This window comes from Sturnira hondurensis, unplaced genomic scaffold (assembly GCF_014824575.4).
Source record: "Sturnira hondurensis isolate 20B ecotype Veracruz unplaced genomic scaffold, ASM1482457v3 Scaffold0014302, whole genome shotgun sequence".
NCBI classification, from domain to species: domain Eukaryota; kingdom Metazoa; phylum Chordata; class Mammalia; order Chiroptera; family Phyllostomidae; genus Sturnira; species Sturnira hondurensis.
In genome coordinates this window covers 10,161,610-10,179,704 of record NW_028086933.1, presented here as the reverse complement: position 1 = coordinate 10,179,704, position 18,095 = coordinate 10,161,610, and the positions used below count along the sequence as shown (strand labels likewise).

The 18,095-nt window shown below is 43.9% G+C and overlaps 1 protein-coding gene across 4 annotated transcripts; it reads right to left on the bottom strand.

Annotated features, from left to right (window-relative positions):
* Positions 1-377: 377 nt before the first annotated feature.
* On the bottom strand, positions 378-17,872 carry THNSL2 (threonine synthase like 2). Of its 4 annotated transcripts, none has more exons than XM_037062768.1 (9): positions 17,653-17,872; positions 14,736-14,970; positions 13,129-13,323; positions 11,961-12,113; positions 8,886-9,116; positions 5,772-5,920; positions 5,536-5,661; positions 2,578-2,729; positions 378-2,152 (listed from the first exon to the last, which is right to left on the bottom strand). In XM_037062768.1, the coding sequence occupies exons 2-9, from the start codon at positions 14,956-14,958 to the stop codon at positions 1,927-1,929; spliced, it is 1,455 nt and encodes a 484-aa protein (XP_036918663.1). In that variant the 5' UTR covers positions 14,959-14,970; positions 17,653-17,872; the 3' UTR covers positions 378-1,926. The 4 variants fall into 4 exon arrangements, with proteins under 4 accessions (XP_036918663.1, XP_036918660.1, XP_036918662.1 ...); XM_037062765.1 differs by lacking the exon at positions 17,653-17,872 and adding an exon at positions 16,133-16,585; XM_037062767.1 differs by lacking the exon at positions 2,578-2,729 and having other exon boundaries at positions 17,653-17,744.
* Between the last annotated feature and the right edge of the window lie 223 nt (positions 17,873-18,095).

Below are 18,095 nucleotides of genomic sequence, written 5' to 3'. Positions count from 1 at the left end.
ATAGTTGGTTCTCTTTACATTTTAATGCTGCTTTCTTTAGCCATGCAGAAGCTTTTTAATTTGATGAAATCCCATTTGTTTCTTCTTTCTTTTATGTCCTTTACTTTAGGGGACATATCAGTGAAGATATTGCTGCATGGAATGTCTCATTGAAATTAAGAACAATCTGACAGTAACCAGAGGGGAGCTAGGAGGAGATAATGGGGGGAAAGGTTTTCAGGAACTACTATAAAGGACACATGGACAAAACCAAGGGAGGGTGGAAGCAAGGGATGGAGGAGGATTTGGCTGGGGTTGTGGGGAGTGGTGTGGGGTAAATGCAGACAACTGTAATTGAACAACAATAAAATAATATTAAAAAAGAAAACTGATTAAACCAATTTGATATTTTATTTAACCCAAAACACCAAAATATTATCTTCACCAGTAATCAAGATAAAATTGTTGATATGTTAGATTTTTTCCATTCGAAGTTTTTGACATTGAATATGCATTTTACAGTTGTGACATACCTCAGTGTTTGAATTTATCACTCTTACTTTATTGGGAACACGTTTCTGTGTTTTATGCACTTCATAGAATTTACAGCTGAAAAGGCAGATTTACATACCAGCGTTTTCCCAACCACACTTAAAAGTTGTCCAATAACTCAATCAAGTAAGTTTTGAAATTTAAATGTAAATTAAAATTAAATTTAAAATTCAGTTCCTTAGTTAGACTATTATTCACATTTCAAGTACTCAACAGTCACACATGGCTAGTGGCCGCCAAACTAGACAATGCAGGGCTAGAACATAAAAATACTGGCAGTGATAAAATGTGCCTTTGTGAAAATAAATCATATTGCGCTGTGGAAGAAAGCTGTTTGCAAATAAAGTCCTCAGAATCAAATACAAAAATCATTATTTACAGCTGGACTAATGAGGGCCCACAAAAAACAAGACATGGGAACCAAAACTCAAGTAGTCTGTGGGTTTTTGGCCTAGGCAAGTGAAAATTTGGAAGCATGGAGAGAGGAAAGCATGAGTCATGTTTTCAGAGAAGAATGCTTTGATTTCTTGGGGCATTGTGATTCTGGTGATACCTATGGAAATGTAGGCATCTGGACTTCATTTAGTGGTCAAGAGAAATCACTGCTTCTTGCTGGTATGTCACATGCCCTGGTGAACTGACATATGAGCAGCAGGGCAACCTGACTCAGTTTGCAGCCTGAGGAGCACACTTTCCCACATGACTAGACCTGGTGACCCCACATCTCAATTCTGTTCACTGCCACCTGTGCCCCACTGCCTGCTCTGCTGCCCCTCACTGCTGGGCCAATCTGAAACAACTGGTAGATGTAGGACACACCACAGCACCATCACCCCTCAGCAGTCACTGTCCCCAGCCCACAGGCCATACAGAGTCACCATCATACTAGATGTGCATTTGTATTCTAGGGATTCTGACATTTCAACAGGGTGGTAGCCTCTTACAAGACAGGCCCAGACCTCTGGATAAACAGGGTCAGGCATTGTGAGCCTTGAACCTGTGCTAATGAAGTGTACAGGCCCCACCTGCAAAGGCTTTAGGGTCTGGGGTCCTAAACCCTGGAGCCAAGGTTGACTCTGTGCCCAAGGCTCTTCATGTGCAGGTCCTGAAACTTTCCCATCCAGCAGCGATGCCCCTTGCACTGTCCAGCGGTTGGGGTGCCCCTCCAGTGACCATGCAAAACCCTGTCCAGCCTCCCTGGTAACTAAGTACCACAGCACCAGGTGAGAGCACAGAGCAAGCAGCCATGGAACCAAGCAAGGCCACTGGCTCCAGACCCCACTGCACAGCCTCCTGGGAACCTCCTATATCAACACTTGCAAGGAGAAGGTGCTCAAGGTAGCACCAAGTGCACTGCCAAAGTCTGAAATCTAAAGGAAGCCAACTCCAGTCTGGCTATTCTGCAGCATTCAGGAAGCAATTCCTCCACCGCTGGTCCATGTTTTCAATTGTGTCCCGAAGCATCAGCATCCAGTTGTCACTCTTCCTCATTAGGGTACAGTGTGTCTCCTTTTTCTCCAGGGCTAAGATCTCTGAGGGAATTTCTGGGGTCAGCCCAGCAGCCAGGACAGCTTCTTGGAACTTGGCTGCAGAGGCTGGAGCCAGACAACACCTGGGAGTGCTGTGGAGTGGAGTAGTTGGAAAAGTGGGTGGGAGATAATAGATGGAGGAACAGGCACAGAAAGGGAAAGGGGAGGAGGGGTGTGAAAAGGGAACAGGGAAAATTATGGTAGTATGGGGCACAGAGGAAAAAGAGAAAGACAGATGTTTGGTATCTTAAATTTATCTCTACAATGACTGCTGAGCAAATTGCTTCTTGCTAGAGGCCCAGCAAGAAGCTGGGCCTCTCATGTGGGCTCTCCCTGGGATATGTATCACACACCCACTTCTAGGACCATGGTTTTGGGGACACAGTTTCACAGAGCATCTATTATGTTCATTAAAGCCATCTGTTCATATTCCTGTCTCCCCTGCTTGAGGAAAAAGAGGGTCCCTGAAAGTCAAAGTATCCCCACTACCAAGTGACCCAGGTGTCCACAGCCATACCTGGGTTGCTGCCCACGCAACTTCTGGTAATGGTAGCTCACAGCCACTGCCGAGTGGGGACACAGCAAGTACTGATTCTCTTCCCAGCAGCGGACCATGGTCTGGGTGATGGTCTCATCTGACACTGACTCAGATGTCACTGCTACTGAAAGCTGACAGGTCCCAGGGCCAAAGGGGTGGAATCAGAGTTAGGGGAAAGCAGGGAGAAAGGTGACCAAAACCCATTTCATAACATAGCCAGGCCAACACAATACCCAAGGGAAATGTTCAGACTGAATGGCTTAGATTCAGCCAAGTCTCACATTTCCCGGTTGTTAAGCTGATTCACTCAACTTGGGGAAATTTTTTTGACTTTCAGGTCAATAAACCTAGTTAGGATTTGGCTCATGAATCAGCAAATACAGAGTCTGGTTCAACAACCTCAAATCCACAGGTCAAGAGCATTCAAACATTGACAGTGTTTTGGTGTCCCCTCTTTCTGTGGGTGTGAAACCCCTTCCTGTCAGTTCCCACCAAGTTTGTACAGCAGCTCCTCTAGGAAACTCCCTCACTGCTCCACTGCTCTCAGACAGAAAAACTCCCTTCTCTGTGTCCCTCAGTATAGACGGCTAAGTCGATCATTCTCTGAAAATTTGTTGCATGCCTATAATATGCCAAACATCCTGCATGTGAGGTCTGTCTGGAACAAGTCCATCCATTGTTAATATAACAAGAATGGTTTGTACAATATCGATGTAACCTGGCAGCCAAGGAGAATGGACTGGAATGCACATGCATGAACAATGATGACTTCACTCTACTAGTCAGTGGGGGCAGTAGAAGCTGTTAAGTGAGCATGTGCACTGAGTGACCATCTCATTCAAAGTGACTGAGCGAGCAGAGCAATGAATCTGCATCGAGTTTTGAGTTAAGCTTGAACATTCCTCCATGGAAACTATTCAGATGATTCGGGATGCTGCAGCTGTGGGCACCTAGCTTCATGTCCTGTGCAGTTTCTTGGCAAAACATCAAATCACCCAGGTGACTCAGCCTCACTACAGCCCAGATTTCTGCGACTGTGACTTCTGGTTTTTCCCCAAATTAAAATTGCCTTTGAAAGGGAAGAGATTTCAGATCATTGATGAGATTCAGGAAAATATGATGGGGCAGCTGATGGTAATTTGCAGAACTCTGTGAGGTCCCAAGGTGCCTACTTTGAAGAGGACTGAGGTGCCATTGTCCTGTGTACAGTATTTCTTGTACCTTGTAACTTCAATAAATGTCTTATTTTTCATATTCCATGGCCAGATATCTTCTGGAAAGACCTCAGATATTCAACATCAATAGAGACCAGAAGGTGTTATAAAATTGTTTATATAGCTACCTGCTTCATTAGGGCTCAAGGAGGACAATGAATGTGTTTTATTTATATTGTTATTTCCAGTGCCTAGCACAGTTTCTGGCTCATAGTATCTATGTGATGAATGAACAAATGATTGAATGAAGGCTGTTCTAGTAGATGAAGTGTCTTCTACAGCACTGTCAGAAAGGGAACAAAGAGCTGGGGGATTCTGTGTCTGTGTTCATGGAGTTCCTTACTTACATGAGGAGAAAGTGGAGGTCAAAACAAACCATTAACCAATTAAGTTGATCTTTGCTTGTGTTATGGTCTGAATGTGTGTGTTGCCCCAAATTTCGTATCTTGAAACCATAACTCCAATGTGATGATGTCAGAAGGTGGGGCCTTTAATAGGTATTTAGGTCACAAGGGTGGAGCTCTCATGAATGGCATTAGTGTTTTTATAAAAGAAGACAGACAGCTCACTAAATCTCTTTTCTCCTGTGTGAGGATATGAGAAGCCACCATCTGCAACTTGGCAGAAGGCTCTCACTAGAACCCATCCATGCTGACACCCAGATCTCAGACTTCCAGGCTGTATCCATAATTGTTAGAAATGGATTTGTGTTGTTTATAAGCCACCCAGTCTATGGTACTTTGTTATAGCAGACTAGGCTGGTTAAAAAAGTTTATGTCAATGCAGCACATATTCCAGATGACAGAAAGACCACTCTGCTCTGTGTTGGTCCCTAAGCCCAGAGAATTGTATCTAGTTCTGGAAACTAACCACTCAAAATCCTGTCATGTAAACACAGTTAAAGGAACCAAGAAGGATTAGTGGGTAAACAAAGATCCTCTTGAAATATGGGAATTGGACTGAACCAGTGTGTAAGCTTGGAGGAACAAACTCTAGAGCAACATAAAGAACTGTGTAATGATTACAGCTGACATGAGAACATGAGGTTCTGGTCCCTGGAGATATACACAGTCTGGATGACCACTTGGTGGGATTGCAGTAGAGAAAATTAAATGCAACTTCAAGATAGAAAATTCTATTTTTTTGCATAAGTGACCATCACCAGGTGACATTAAAATGAAAGCAATCCCTCCCAACTAGATTTCTACCACTCTGAGGAGATAAAATTTCACCTCCTTCAAAAGAAAAAAAAACCTAACAGGACAATAGTCTTTGTTCATACTAGATGGACAAAGTGACTTCCAGTTGTTGCTATGACTGGAAATCAACAACAATAAAAATTAAAATAATATCAATAGTTAATATATTAAGCCCTATATTGCCTGGTAGTATTCAAAATACTTAATGGGTATTATTTGACTTAAATCTTCAACAAGACTATGAGGTAGGCATTCTTATTATGCTCATTTTACAGATGAGGAAATTAAGGCACCAAGTGTAAGAAACTGGTCCAAGGTCTCACAGCTAGCTTGGAATTGAGCCCATCTGACTCTAAGTCAGTACTCTCTACTTCCTATCCTCATTCAATGAAGTGACTGCAAAAATTCCAGGTTCAGAGCATGTGCTCAAGAAACATCCCTTGAACAGATTTTCAAACTGGAAGTCTGGTTGTGTCTTAGAGCTGCACCCTTTCTTTCTCTGTGGTGTATGGGTGGTAACTGACCTTGCTTTGCAGTTCCTTAGATAGATGCACACTTTGGGTCCTTTCAAACTGCTCCATGAGGGCTCTTGTCACCTGACTGTTGCAGTCAGATAGCAGCCAGAAAATCCTCTCCATGTTGTAGGGCACCTGCACAGAAAGGCAGGAGCCAGTGGCAGGGGGGACTCTGATCTCAGCCCTTGTCCATCCCCACCCAACCAACAACTGGACAGAACTGAACACCTTCCGACAGGTCCCACCTGAATGTCCATAGCAGATGCTAGGGTTGGTTTGATGGTCTCAGACAGAGAGAAGTCTCCTTGCTGGACAGTCCTATGGATGATATCATTGCAATTCACTGCTGTAACCAGGTGGATGGGCAGGCCCATCCTCTGAGCAATGCACCCGGCTTAAGATGAGAGAGGAGAAGAACAATGGTTTCTTAGACACAGACAATAGAAAATAAACAGATAAATTGGACTTCATGAAAATTTTAAAACCTCTGTGTTTTTGAAGATTTTGTGCTTCAAAGGACACCATCAAGAAAATTAAAAAGAAACCCAAAGAAAAACTACTTGCCAATCATACATCTGATAAGAGACTTATATCTGAGATGTATACTTATATGTATAAGAGAATATACATAGAACTCTTACAACCCAACAATAAAAATACAAATAACCCAATTTAAAAATAGGCAAAGGACTTAAGTAGACATTTCTCCAAAGATATACAAATGGAAAATGAACACATGAAAAGTAACCTAACATCATTAGTAATTAAGAAAATATAAACCAGGTACAGTGACAAACAAATTTGTCATTGTTTGTCACAGTAGAGACATCCCAGTAGGATGACTAGAATAAAAGGACAGATAATACCATATCTTAGTTAGGATGTGAATTAATTACCACTCTCATACACTGTTGGTAGGAATGTGAAATGGTATAGCCACTTGGGAAAACAGTCTAGCAGTTTCTCAAAAAGTTAAGCACTGAGTTACCATATGACCCAGAAATTCACTCCTAGGTATATACACTCAAGATAACTAAAAAGAGATTCACACAAAAACATATACACAAATGTTCATAGCAGCATTATTCATAACAGATAAAAATTGAAATAATCCAAATGTCTATTGACTGATAAATGGATAAACAAATTGTGGTCTATCCATACAATGGAATATTATTTAGACATAAAAAGAAAAGAAGTACCGATCAATGTAAAAACACAGATGAACCTTGGAGATATTGTACTGAGTGGAAGAAGCCAGACACAAAAGGCCACGTATTGTATTATTCCATTTATATAAAATTTGCAGAATAGGCAAATCTGTAGAGGCAGAATAAATAAAATCTAGAGCTAGGGGAATGAGGGGGTCAGGGGATGACCGCTAATGGGAACAAGGTTTCCTTTTAGGGTGATAAAAATGTGCTAAAGTTGATTGTAGTAATGATTGTATAAATCTTTGAATATACTAAAAACTACTGAATTATGTACTTTAAATTGATGAGTTGTACAGTATATGACTCAAATAGCAATAAGCTATTACCAAAAACAGAGAAGGAAAGGGGAGGAGGAGAATGTTACCGTGCTCTGATACTGTTTTCCACATCCCTGCCCCACCAGGTGCTGACACACATGCCAGCTGCCACTTGCAGAAGAGAAAATGGCGGTTCTGAGAAGTTTAAATGATCCATCCAAAGCCTGCTAAGTAGCAAAGTGCAGTTTTGAATGAGGTCTTAGTCCAGACACAAGCACTGATCCTCTGCCTCAGCCTCCTAGAACAGCACCTTCAGACTGGACAAACAAGGAGCTTCTCCTCACCTGAGAGGTGGAAAGCCCAGAACAGTAACAAGGCTTAGGAAGATTTTAGACAGGGCATGCAAAAGTAGGCTTATAGTTGTGAGCCTGAAAGTTTATTCTTCCATTAATATTTATTAATTATTGTATTATTTATTTGTATTCCAACTGTAAACTTACTTTTGCCCACCCTGTATACTTCCATGAATGGTTTATCTCTCATGAGTAGTTAAGAGATGTTAGGATAACCACCCGGCCCCAATATTACTGTTAACTTTGCAAAGCACTTTCACATTCTTATTTAATTTGATCCTCATGAAAATGTCATATCTTTCTATGAAAGAAGAGAAATGGAGGCTCAGGAGGGCCAAGCGGCTTAAGGACAAACAGCTAGTTCCTGTTGGAGCAGGAGGAGTTAGAAACCCCGTCTGATAATGTTTCTTTTGTGGCAGGCACTGTGGTCAGCACTGGGACATGCGCAGCCTGCATGTGTGTAGATGGCATTATTTGCTAGAGGGTACGGCAAATGGCGAGCATGGTGGGCTTCACCCTATGGGTGATGAGGAAGGCAGTGTCATCTTTGCTTAACTGTGGAAGGACTCAGGAAGACTCCTGACCACTGAAATGCCTGCATGGCCTCACCTAATCCACCCCGTTGATACCCACTGACAGAACTCCCAGGAACAGGCACTCCCTTCAAGAGGCAGCTTTGCAAGCAAGTGAGGACACAGGCTCTGGAGCAGCCCACTGGGTGGAATCCTGGCTCTGCCACTGACCAGTGTGGATACAGGGACAGGCCAACTAACTTCTCTGTACCTCAGTTTCCTCATTCTAAAATGGAAATAATAGTATTGTCCTTATCATAGGACATATGAGAATTAAATGATTTAATATGGAAAAGCACTTAAAGCAATGCCTGCTGTATAGTTAGTGCTTTATAAATGTTAATTATTATTATAGATAATGATTGTAATATCACGCAGCTATACAAAGGTCATACACAAACAAAACAATCTTATCTGCACCTCACAGCAGTCCTGAGAGCTATGATAAGTGACACACTGCCACTTTACACCTGAGGGCCAGAGCCTCAGGGGCCACCCACACCATTCCACTAGTTGAGGCTGGAACAGAACAAGACCTGACGTCCAGAGCTTCTTCCACTGTGTAGGTCTCAGTCACGTTCTAGGAGTGCAAACACACTACCTGCTGTGCTGCTGCCCTCATTGCAGGCAGCTGGTTGTGGCTAGGAGTTAAGTCCATATTTCTGGAAGAGGGCACTGCCAGCCAAGGAAAGCAGTTGCCCTCCACTTCATCTCTCCACACTCTACCAAGCTAGAACATCAGATCTACTGGCCAGAGGATGTCTCCCCCTGCAGCAAGAGGCTAGATGTCTCCCAAGAGTATTAAGGAGAAGTTTTTGGGAGCTTATTATGCATAATTTCCCATTACCTTCAGAACTGCAACTCAATCTTTCTCCTCACAGTTGCAGGCAAGTGGCAGCTGCAAGAACCAGGGCCATAGATGTTTTTTCTGGAAAGCCCATTTCCGCCCAGGGGTCTCCTTACCTGCAAGGTTACCAGCGGCCCCTGTTGGCACAACCACTTCCACAGGAGGCAGTGGGTGCACATCTAGGGATGGCACACACCGGAAGTAAGCAAAAAAGTGGTGAGCCATTTGCACAAGGACCCGGGCCCAGTTGATTGAATTCAGACTCATCAGATTATACTTCTTGACGAAAGCCACATCCCCAAAGACAGCCTTGATTGGCTTGTCAAGTTCATCACTGTTTCCTTCCACTGTCAGGGGAGAGAGAAGGCAGCTATTAGGAGCACAAAGAATCCCAGGCAGTCAACACTTGCCATAGCAAGGCTTTCCAGGCTAAGCCCATCCACCTGGGATTTTGGTTCGGCCTTGGTTTCTTTACTCTGGTTTATCTTGGCCTGGCTTTCTATACTCAAAATTAAGCTCTTAAACTATAGAAACCATGCCTCATATTCTTGCAGTTATGGTTCTCCAAAGGTAATGATGTTTTTACTATTATATAAAATAAGATATAAAATGCCAACTTTCTGGGATATTGGGAAAATAATTCCTGTTGCTACTCCATGCCCACCTCCCTGACTCTCTGGGAAGAAGAAGGAATGGCTTAACACACAGTGAGATAGCGAGGGGCTGATCCTTTACGCCACCATCCTCTATCAGGAGTTGGGGGGAAGAGTCCCATGTGGTCTGCCCTTCTTCACTCATTTAGATGACAAGGGTGAAGGTTCTGCTCTCTGCCCCTACATGGTAGGTATGCTAGTGCAGGCAGGACATCTCCTCCCTGAGCAAAGTATACACATAGATTAATTCACAAATGAATTGGGTAAATTTATGAGTGAACAGGCTACTAGTACAAGCTGCATCCTCCAACCCAGCTCAATCAGCAATCAAGCCAATATTGATCTCGTATCTGAAATCTGGGTTATTTCTCCTCTAGATCCTAACTTGAAGGACAGTGGAGTAAGATTTATTGGGAGAAGTGCCACACTGAGGTTATTACCCATTCTACCTCCACCACTGTGCAAGAACAATGAGGTCTGGGGGATGCCTCTAGAACCATGCCAAAGGGAATGTTTGCTGTGGTTCCAGGAAAAGATTCACTGTTTTTAAGAGAAAGTCACAGGAGGAGAGAGACTTGGTTATCTCAGGTAACCATCAAAGGCCACAAGAAAAATGGGCCTGAGGATTGGGGAAAGCAGAACAGAGAATGCAAAGAATCTGGGTCCCTGAAGGTACTGCTGAGTTACTGAATCAACCAATCAGCAGACCACCCCACCTCTGGACTTCCATTTATATAAGCTGGAAAATATTCTTGCTCAAGCTGGTTTGAGTTGGATTTTCTGTTACTTCCAGCCAAAACCATCCCAAATAATATATAACTAGCATGTGACAATTATTGTGTACTTAAGAATACAACACGCATACAATGTATATGGAAATTAATGACTTACGAAACAGTGTCCAACACATAACAATCTAGGTGACCCACCCCTACACCCTGAGCTCACCAGTCTAAGTGAAAATACATATTCACTGTTCCTAAACTAACACACATCCTCCCAGAAACCAAATCAGAAAATTCTAGAAAGGAAAGGAAGAACTTAAACAGGGATTTCTAGAAACAAAAACTAATTTAAACTCTGTTGCTCGATTCTCCTAAAGCTCTGAACATGTACAAAACAGAAATGCCCCTTTGACTCTAGCAGTAACATATTTCTGAGAAACTGAACTCATCACCATCCACTTTTCTTTCATTATTTTGCAAATGGGCACCATTCTCCAACTCATGGTCAGGAATGAAGCTTCCAAGCACACACTCAGGTAAAAGCCTTCCAGTATCTGTACAAATGGGGGGGGGGGGAGTAGATAGCAGGACAGAGATACAAAACACAACTACTCATTGCTTTGATTCTAAGAAAACACAGTCCTAGTTCTACAATTAGCAATTTTGGAACTTTGGGTATAACAGGGACCCTCAGGAACCTGAATCTTGTGCATTAAAACCTTGCAATGACTACAGGAAAATGCAGCCAAATATAGGCAATTAACAAGACTAACGTGTGAGATTTTGCAACACCTGTATTAGTTAAACCATAAATGCGTATGCGCTTGCTGAAGAAAAAAGCACAGGGGGCTTTTTTCTTGAACAAATAGACAAAGGATACTCATGCTATTCCCATGGGTAAGGTTTGTTTTTACTGAGTTTTTTCTCCTTAATGACCTAGTATTATATAAAAACAGACTTTATGAGATTATAGCAGGAGGCCAGGCCAGCTATAGAAGGAATGTCTTCTGCAATATTTGCTGTCCTGACAGATACATGACCAAAGCAAGCCAGGACAGCCTGGACAGCCTGCCCAAGGACATGGTGCACAAAACGTCACCTAGACCCTTACCTTGGGGCTACCTGGAGTCTTGTAGGATATAAGAGATAAAAACAAAAATTAACTCCCTCTTTCTCCATTCTTAATCTCCATAAAGATTAAATTCATTTAGAATAGATGGTCTGACATTAAGGGAGATGGTTTTTTGCTTTTCCCAAAATGCTACGATTCGTGATGTGGCCCAAGTCTGCTGAGGAGCTTCCTACTTTCAACACTTAGACTTGCTAGTCAAGTTCTTTTCATACTTTAGCCTTAGTTACTTCCATACTAGAAGGGAGGACATTAGCTGTAATGACATATTCTTTTAAAATAATTATGTAGCATATTTCTCCTTCTAAACTTCAGTGCCCTGGGGGGAAAAACCCAGGTCCCTTAGTTTAAGGTATGGCTGTGGGTTGCTGCATATATACATGGCACTGGTAAGTTGAACTGCATGGAGGTGGTGTTCTTTGGTATATGTTTCTAAACTTGCATTTCCTAGTTTGTACTGTCAATGTTGGTTTATGCATCTGTCACCTCTAATAGTTTATTAGACTGTATAGCCAAGAACCTGCCCAAAGCTAAGCCAAGGCATATTACCAACCTGAAAATATGACTATTCAAGGAAGGGAGGAAGGGAAGAAGGGATGGTCAGCTAGTCAGCAACCAGTTTTGTCCTAGCCCACCTTTTCTAACAGGCCATGCTGTCCCTGGAGTCTCGGTCCCACCACTCACCTGCAAACACATGGACATTCTCCTTTAGCACTGTGGTCATCTGGAGCTCCTGGATCTTTGTGCAGTGCCCCTTGGGCAGGAGAACAATGATGTCCACATTCTTTGCCCCGTGAACACTTTCAATGGCAGCACTCCCTGTGTCCCCAGAAGTACCTGGATAGGAAGAAAAAAGAACTGCCCATTTAGACCAAGGGAGATATAAAAGGAAAAAAATGGTCCCTAAAGTATTGCTGCCAAATGAGGCAATATCTACTATCAAATACTTTGAGGGTAGGAATCTAGTGCTTAATCTGCGCCCATGAACCACCAAGAGACCCATGGATCAAATTCAGGGCACCTGTGAACTTGGAACCACATAGTCATATTTATTTTATATAGTTAAAAATATTCTTAGAAGATTCTATAGCCTTCACCAGACTGTTAAAAGGGCCAAAGTATGAGAGAAGGTTAAGAACCCTGGTCTACAGCAATTCCACTGATGGGATTATATCCTAAGAACCCTAAAACACCAATCCAAAAGAACCTATGCACCCCAATGTTCATAGTAGCACAATTTACAATAGTCAAGAGCTGGAAGCAACCTAGGTGCCCGTCAGTAAATGAATGGATCAAAGAATTATGGTACATATACACAACAGAATTCTGTGCAGCAGAAAGAAAGAAGGAGCTCCTACCCTTTGCAACAGCATGGATGGAACTGGAAAGCATTATGCTGAGTGAAATAAGCCAGATGTTGAAAGACAAATACCATATGATCTCACCTTTAACAGGAAACTAAACAACAAAACAAACAAGCAAGCAAAATAAAAACAAAGACACTGAAATAGAGAACAGGGGGACAGTGACCAGAGGGGAGGGGGGGGAATTTCAGGGGGAAAAGGGGAAGGATTTACAGGAACTAGTATAAAGGACACATGGACAACAACTAAGGGGGGTGGAAATGGGAGGGAGGTGGGGAGCACTGGGGGGCTTGGCTGGGATGGGAGTAAAAGAGAAAACTGTACTTGAACAATAATTAAATTAAAAAAAACATTAAAAAAAAAAGAACCCTGGTCTAGAAGAGCCAGTAATATACTCCCAGATAGACATCAGTAGAGGACATGCTGTGGGTGGGCACCAGCCAGTTGGGGCACTAAGGGGCTTTAGTACTCCCTCCCATAATGCTCACCTACAACCACAGTGACATGCTTCTCTCTCTTCTCCAGGAAGTACTGCAGAAGCTGTGCTGTGCAACACAGGGACAGGTCCTTAAATGCATATGTGGCCCCATGCCACAGCTCCAACACATTTAGCCCATTTCTCAACCTGGACAAATGGACCACTTCTCTGTGGCGGAATCTGCTGAAGGCTCGGTGGATCAGATCTGTGGGCACAGCAGGTGAAGGGCATTAGTATGTCTTCCCTCCAATTCTCTCTTAGTCTCTTTACACTTTTGATTTTGAAGATTTTATCTCTGCTACAGGATAAAAAGGGCAGAAATTTTTATCCTACATGATACCATGCATAAATATTATTTATAATCTTACAGAAATTCTGGAATGACATGCACCAAACTGTTGATAGAGTCCTCATAGTGATTCCCCAGAGAGCAGAAATGTACTGTAAGACTTTCGTTTTTTAAATTTTACAAATATCTTCATCATTTGGATTTCCTGTGAGCATGTATTCCAACAGAGGAGTCAATTAAAGTTATGTGACAAACAAATCAATGTTGGTCTCATCTCTTCTAATTTTTCTTCCTAAAGACAGGATACTGTTTGTTTGTTGCATTACTAAATTCATACCTGTGACGCCAGAACCTTTGGAGGGTTTGCATACAACCCTACCCAAAGCAGGTCAGTGTGGAACACAGCTCAAACTTTAATTGGCAAGCCAATCACCTGGGATCTTTAAATGCAGACTCTGGTTCAGTAAGTCTGAAGGAATCTAACAATGCTAATAAGTGTCCAGGCAATGCCATCAGTGCTGGTCACCAGACATTTTGAGTGGTCCTCTTCTCTTTCTAGCTTGAAACTCTTACCATTAAGTTGTGGATATCACATATCTGTTCCCTGAAACAGCAGTACTGGCTCAGCTGGACACTTGCTAGGAACACAGGATTCTCAGGCTCACTCCAGATCTGCACAATCAGAGTCTGCATTCTAATGAGATCTCTGAGGGGAGTCCATAGGTACATTATAGTTGGAGACTAGTAAGTCCAGGACATGCAAAAATGCCTTCTGGAATCACCATTCAAGGAAATGAAACAGCAATCTGCAGATCTGTGTGCCTTATATACAGGAAAGAAAAATCCCAACATTCAAGCTATTAGTCTTGAAAAGGTGTTTTAAAAATAAACTAAAGTAGCTCTGGCCAGGTGGCTCAGTTTGGTTGGAGAGGTATCCTATACTGCAAAGGGCTGCAGGTTCAGTCCTGGGTCAGGGTGTATATGGAGGTAGTCACACTCACACATCAATGTTTCTCTCTCTTTCTACCTCCCTTCCTCTCTCTCTAAAATCAATAAACATATCCTTAGGTGAGGATTAGAATAAATAAATAAATAAATACAAAAACGTAAAAAAAAAATTCCCCAGGTCATTTTGGTTGGTGGGAGGAGCTGGAATAGATTCATTCTTTTGGGATATTCCCAATTCTGGAATTCTAGCATCTGAAAAAAAACACCTAAATTTTAGGAAATGTTACTAAAGATTTCCTACAGAGGAAGTGATAGATTTTCAGCTCTCTGGGGGCTGGGCTGGCAGGGGTGGGAAAAATGGCATTAGGATGGATGCTCACCATTTAAGTCATCTCTGGGAATAAGCTCAGGACCAATGAAGAGGGCGCACAGCTCCATCACCAGGCCGGGGTAGGAGAGCGCACTCCACCGACACAAGGTCTCCCTGTCCAGCTCGGGGAGTTTCTCGGGCATGAAGAGGCCCCCATCAGGTGCATAGCCAGAGAACAGGGCCCCTTCAAAGTCAACACGTGGGGCCATCCCCCTGGTGCTGACATACCACATGATCCTTAGAGCCTGCAAAGTAGACAGAGGCACCTGGTCACTTTCTCCAGCACCCCATGGGCAAAGCTGAAGTGTACACAGCTCCTTCAGCTAGCTTTTGGGTCACCACTCACTGGGGTGAGTGTACCAGACCAGAATTCTGGAGCCCTGCCTCAAGTCTCATTCCAGCTTCATCTGGGATTAAGCAAATCATAACCATCCGGTCAAAATGAAGCAATTTTACTGACTTACTACCTTGGGAAAAGGGGTACTAGACCATGCCAGGAAAGATACTTGGTCCTCACTGGTGAGGAAGGCCTTGAGTGGGGAAAGATAAGGGCAATGAGAATAATTGTCATTTTGATAACTCTTTGGATAAGAATACCACCACACTTGGTCATATACACTTTAGAGAGCAGTTTGTGCCACTTCTGCTGAAAAATCACCAACTTCAATAGTTATTTAGCCATGTGACCCATAACCTAGTGGTTTGCAGCTCTAGAAGCTTGTTAGAATCCACTTGGGATCTTTAAAAAAAATGTCTACTTAGGGACCCTACCTGGGTCAACTAAACTAGAATCTCTAAATGAGAGGCTCTTTATTTAAGGCTAATGGGCAGCCGGGGTTAAGAACAGGGTGGCTAACCCATCCCACACTTCCTGGGACTTTCCTAACTTTAAAACTGAAAGTCATATGGTCCAGGTAACTCCTTAGTACCAGGCAAACTGGGAGAGTAGGTCATCCTAGTTGAAAACCAGTGCCTTACTTCAGCCTAATCCTAGAAGAGTAGTTAGAAGTGCTGAGATGCTGCCTTTAATACACTAGCCACACTGACTGGCCTATGGGTACCCAGAGGCCTCTGCCTGGGATAAGCTAGAGGCTATCCCAGGGCCCCTCAGGCCTAACTCAGGTCACAGTGCCACAGCAGCTGGACTTCCAGAAGCCAGGAGCCATGTCAAGAAGCTGGGTTTGAACTCTGAACATCTTGCTCTGGGTCATAGCTATGAATTCAGAGGCTCTCATTTTAAAGCCACAGAACCTCCAGGAATGAATTTCACTAGATACACAGAAGCTCTCAGGACCAGCTTGGATTCATTTCTGTGCCAAGACCAGAGGGGAATGGAACCCCTGCCCTCTAGGGGAAAAACAGCCTGAAGCTTCCCATGTATAAGAAAAAGTATGAGCTAGCATTGACCCGGAGGAATTGCAGTTTTCTGGACTGTGGATGACACCTCTGAGTCCTGTGCCAGTCCTGTGAGGGCTGCTGGGTGCTACCTGCTGCCTTCAAATTCAAATGAATCCAATTTAGAGACAGAGACAAGTTTAATCAACCAAATAATAAATCCTTGGAAAGTAAAAGTGGGTACTATTAATAATTAGGCAAAGACAAAGGTACAAGCCCAAACTGTCTCAGGCAAACTGGGACATATGGTATGGAAATGCATGTCAAAGAAATGGAATCAGAGTAACTCCAAAGGTCAACTGCAGCAGGGAAGCAAAGCAGGCCCAGTGTTTCACAAAACAGAACCAAGGTAGGTGTTCTGGGGACTAGCAGAACCTTCAGTGAGGGAAGGAATTTCTGAAACTCTGTGGCAAGTGTTAGAGTCAATGCCAACTGCCCAAGACCCTGGAGTAACAAGAGGGAGTTCCTGTCCAGACACTTCATAGGACCAGACTAGAGGAAAGGATGCGATTGAACTGCCAAAGAAGCTGCCGCAGGCCAGGGGCAGGTGCAGGCAGAGCTATAAGGAAAGTATCTGTGGAATGCCCTTCCCTGACGGCTTGGACTACATCATATCTGGGCCACTGGCCTCTGCATTTCATGAAGGATGCGGACAAACACCCAGGAGCAAAGGAGAGGGCCTGCCAGCAGGCTCTGCACACGTAAGTGTCAAGAAATGGACTGATAAGCATGCAGGTGATGATCCTTGCCTGGGAAAGACTGCTCCTGTTTTGTCCAGTGACCCTAAGAGCCAGCACTTCCAGGGCAAAGCTACAGAGAATACACATCCTTGGGTTCAATGTAAGATAAACCAAACACAGAAGCCCAGAAGTAGAAGTAGCTGCTACAGGAGGTGAAGTTGAGGAAGAAAACGAAGCAATTTTGTTGGACTGTTGTGTGGGGACTCTAAGCACTCAGTCTGATGGGGACTGGACTAAGTGACCTGTAAAATATTTTGTAATTTACCCTTGTGACTAATTTTGCATCCTATTCCAGAACAGAGATGGGTCAGAAACACTGACCAATAACCTGATGAATAACATAGGAAACAGGAGACTGCCCCAAGGCTGGGAACCCTTTGAGGAAAGGCTCCTGAAAGGTGGAGAGATTTTTCTGAGAAGGGGTGTGGTGGGGCAGAGACTTGGACCCCCCTGGCCACTGTGGGCAGATCACAGACTGTGTCCCAGGGAGTGGAGGCCCCTGTAAGCCCCAGGCATGACTCCTAGGTCACTGGTCGCTAACCACGCCCAGAGCCTAAAAGGTTCTGAACAGATCTGCAGGTTAGGGCTCCACTCTCAGCCTCTGAAAACACCGCAGGAACCCTGCACTAGGTGCAAAGAATCGGAAACCCTCAACCCTCGCAGGTTCCAGCAAGTTGTAGCGCCTGAACCAGAGGTTAATTACAGAAAGGGGCGGGAGCCAACACAGTCCCGCTGAAGTCAGGGTTAAAAGAAACCTCATAGAGTTCAAGAAGTTCAAGAAATCAGAAATACCGATAAAACGGACTTTCCCAGGACGACGCGCAATGGGCGTAGGAGAACAAGGCCACTGGGGTGCCGGCTGGCTGGAGTAGGGTGGTGTGGTCTCCGCAGCGAGTAGGGACCCCACGCCGGCAGGGATCGGTGGTGGGCTGCCGGCAGAGGGCTGCCGGCCCGGGTCGCACGTGGCTGCCGGTCAGGGGTACACAGAGTCTGCAGAGCTGCCCAGCTGCTGACGTGTGCACTTCACTCCGACAAGCTCAGGCTTCCGGTTGAAGAGGGAGAAGGGCTGTGGGGGAGGGAGACTGAGGGCGGAGGAAAGGTGGGGGGAGGGGTAGAGAGGGAGGAGAAAGCTGAGGGGAATGATGATAAGAACATGGCTATTTATTCCTCACTGGCATGTCTATAGGACACTTTGCTAAGTGCTTTATTCAGTCTCTATCTTCATTGCAGTCTTG

Excerpts from the sequence above, each read along its gene's own strand:
- THNSL2 (XM_037062768.1), bottom strand. The coding sequence starts at position 14,958 with ATGTGGTATGTCAGCACCAGGGGGATGGCCCCACGTGTTGACTTTGAA. Across the intron at positions 12,114-13,128 it reads GCATGTCACTGTGGTTGTAG|GTACTTCTGGGGACACAGGG; the intron begins GTGAGCATTATG and ends CTTCCTATCCAG. Across the intron at positions 2,153-2,577 it reads TTGCGTGGGCAGCAACCCAG|CACTCCCAGGTGTTGTCTGG; the intron begins GTATGGCTGTGG and ends TCCACTCCACAG.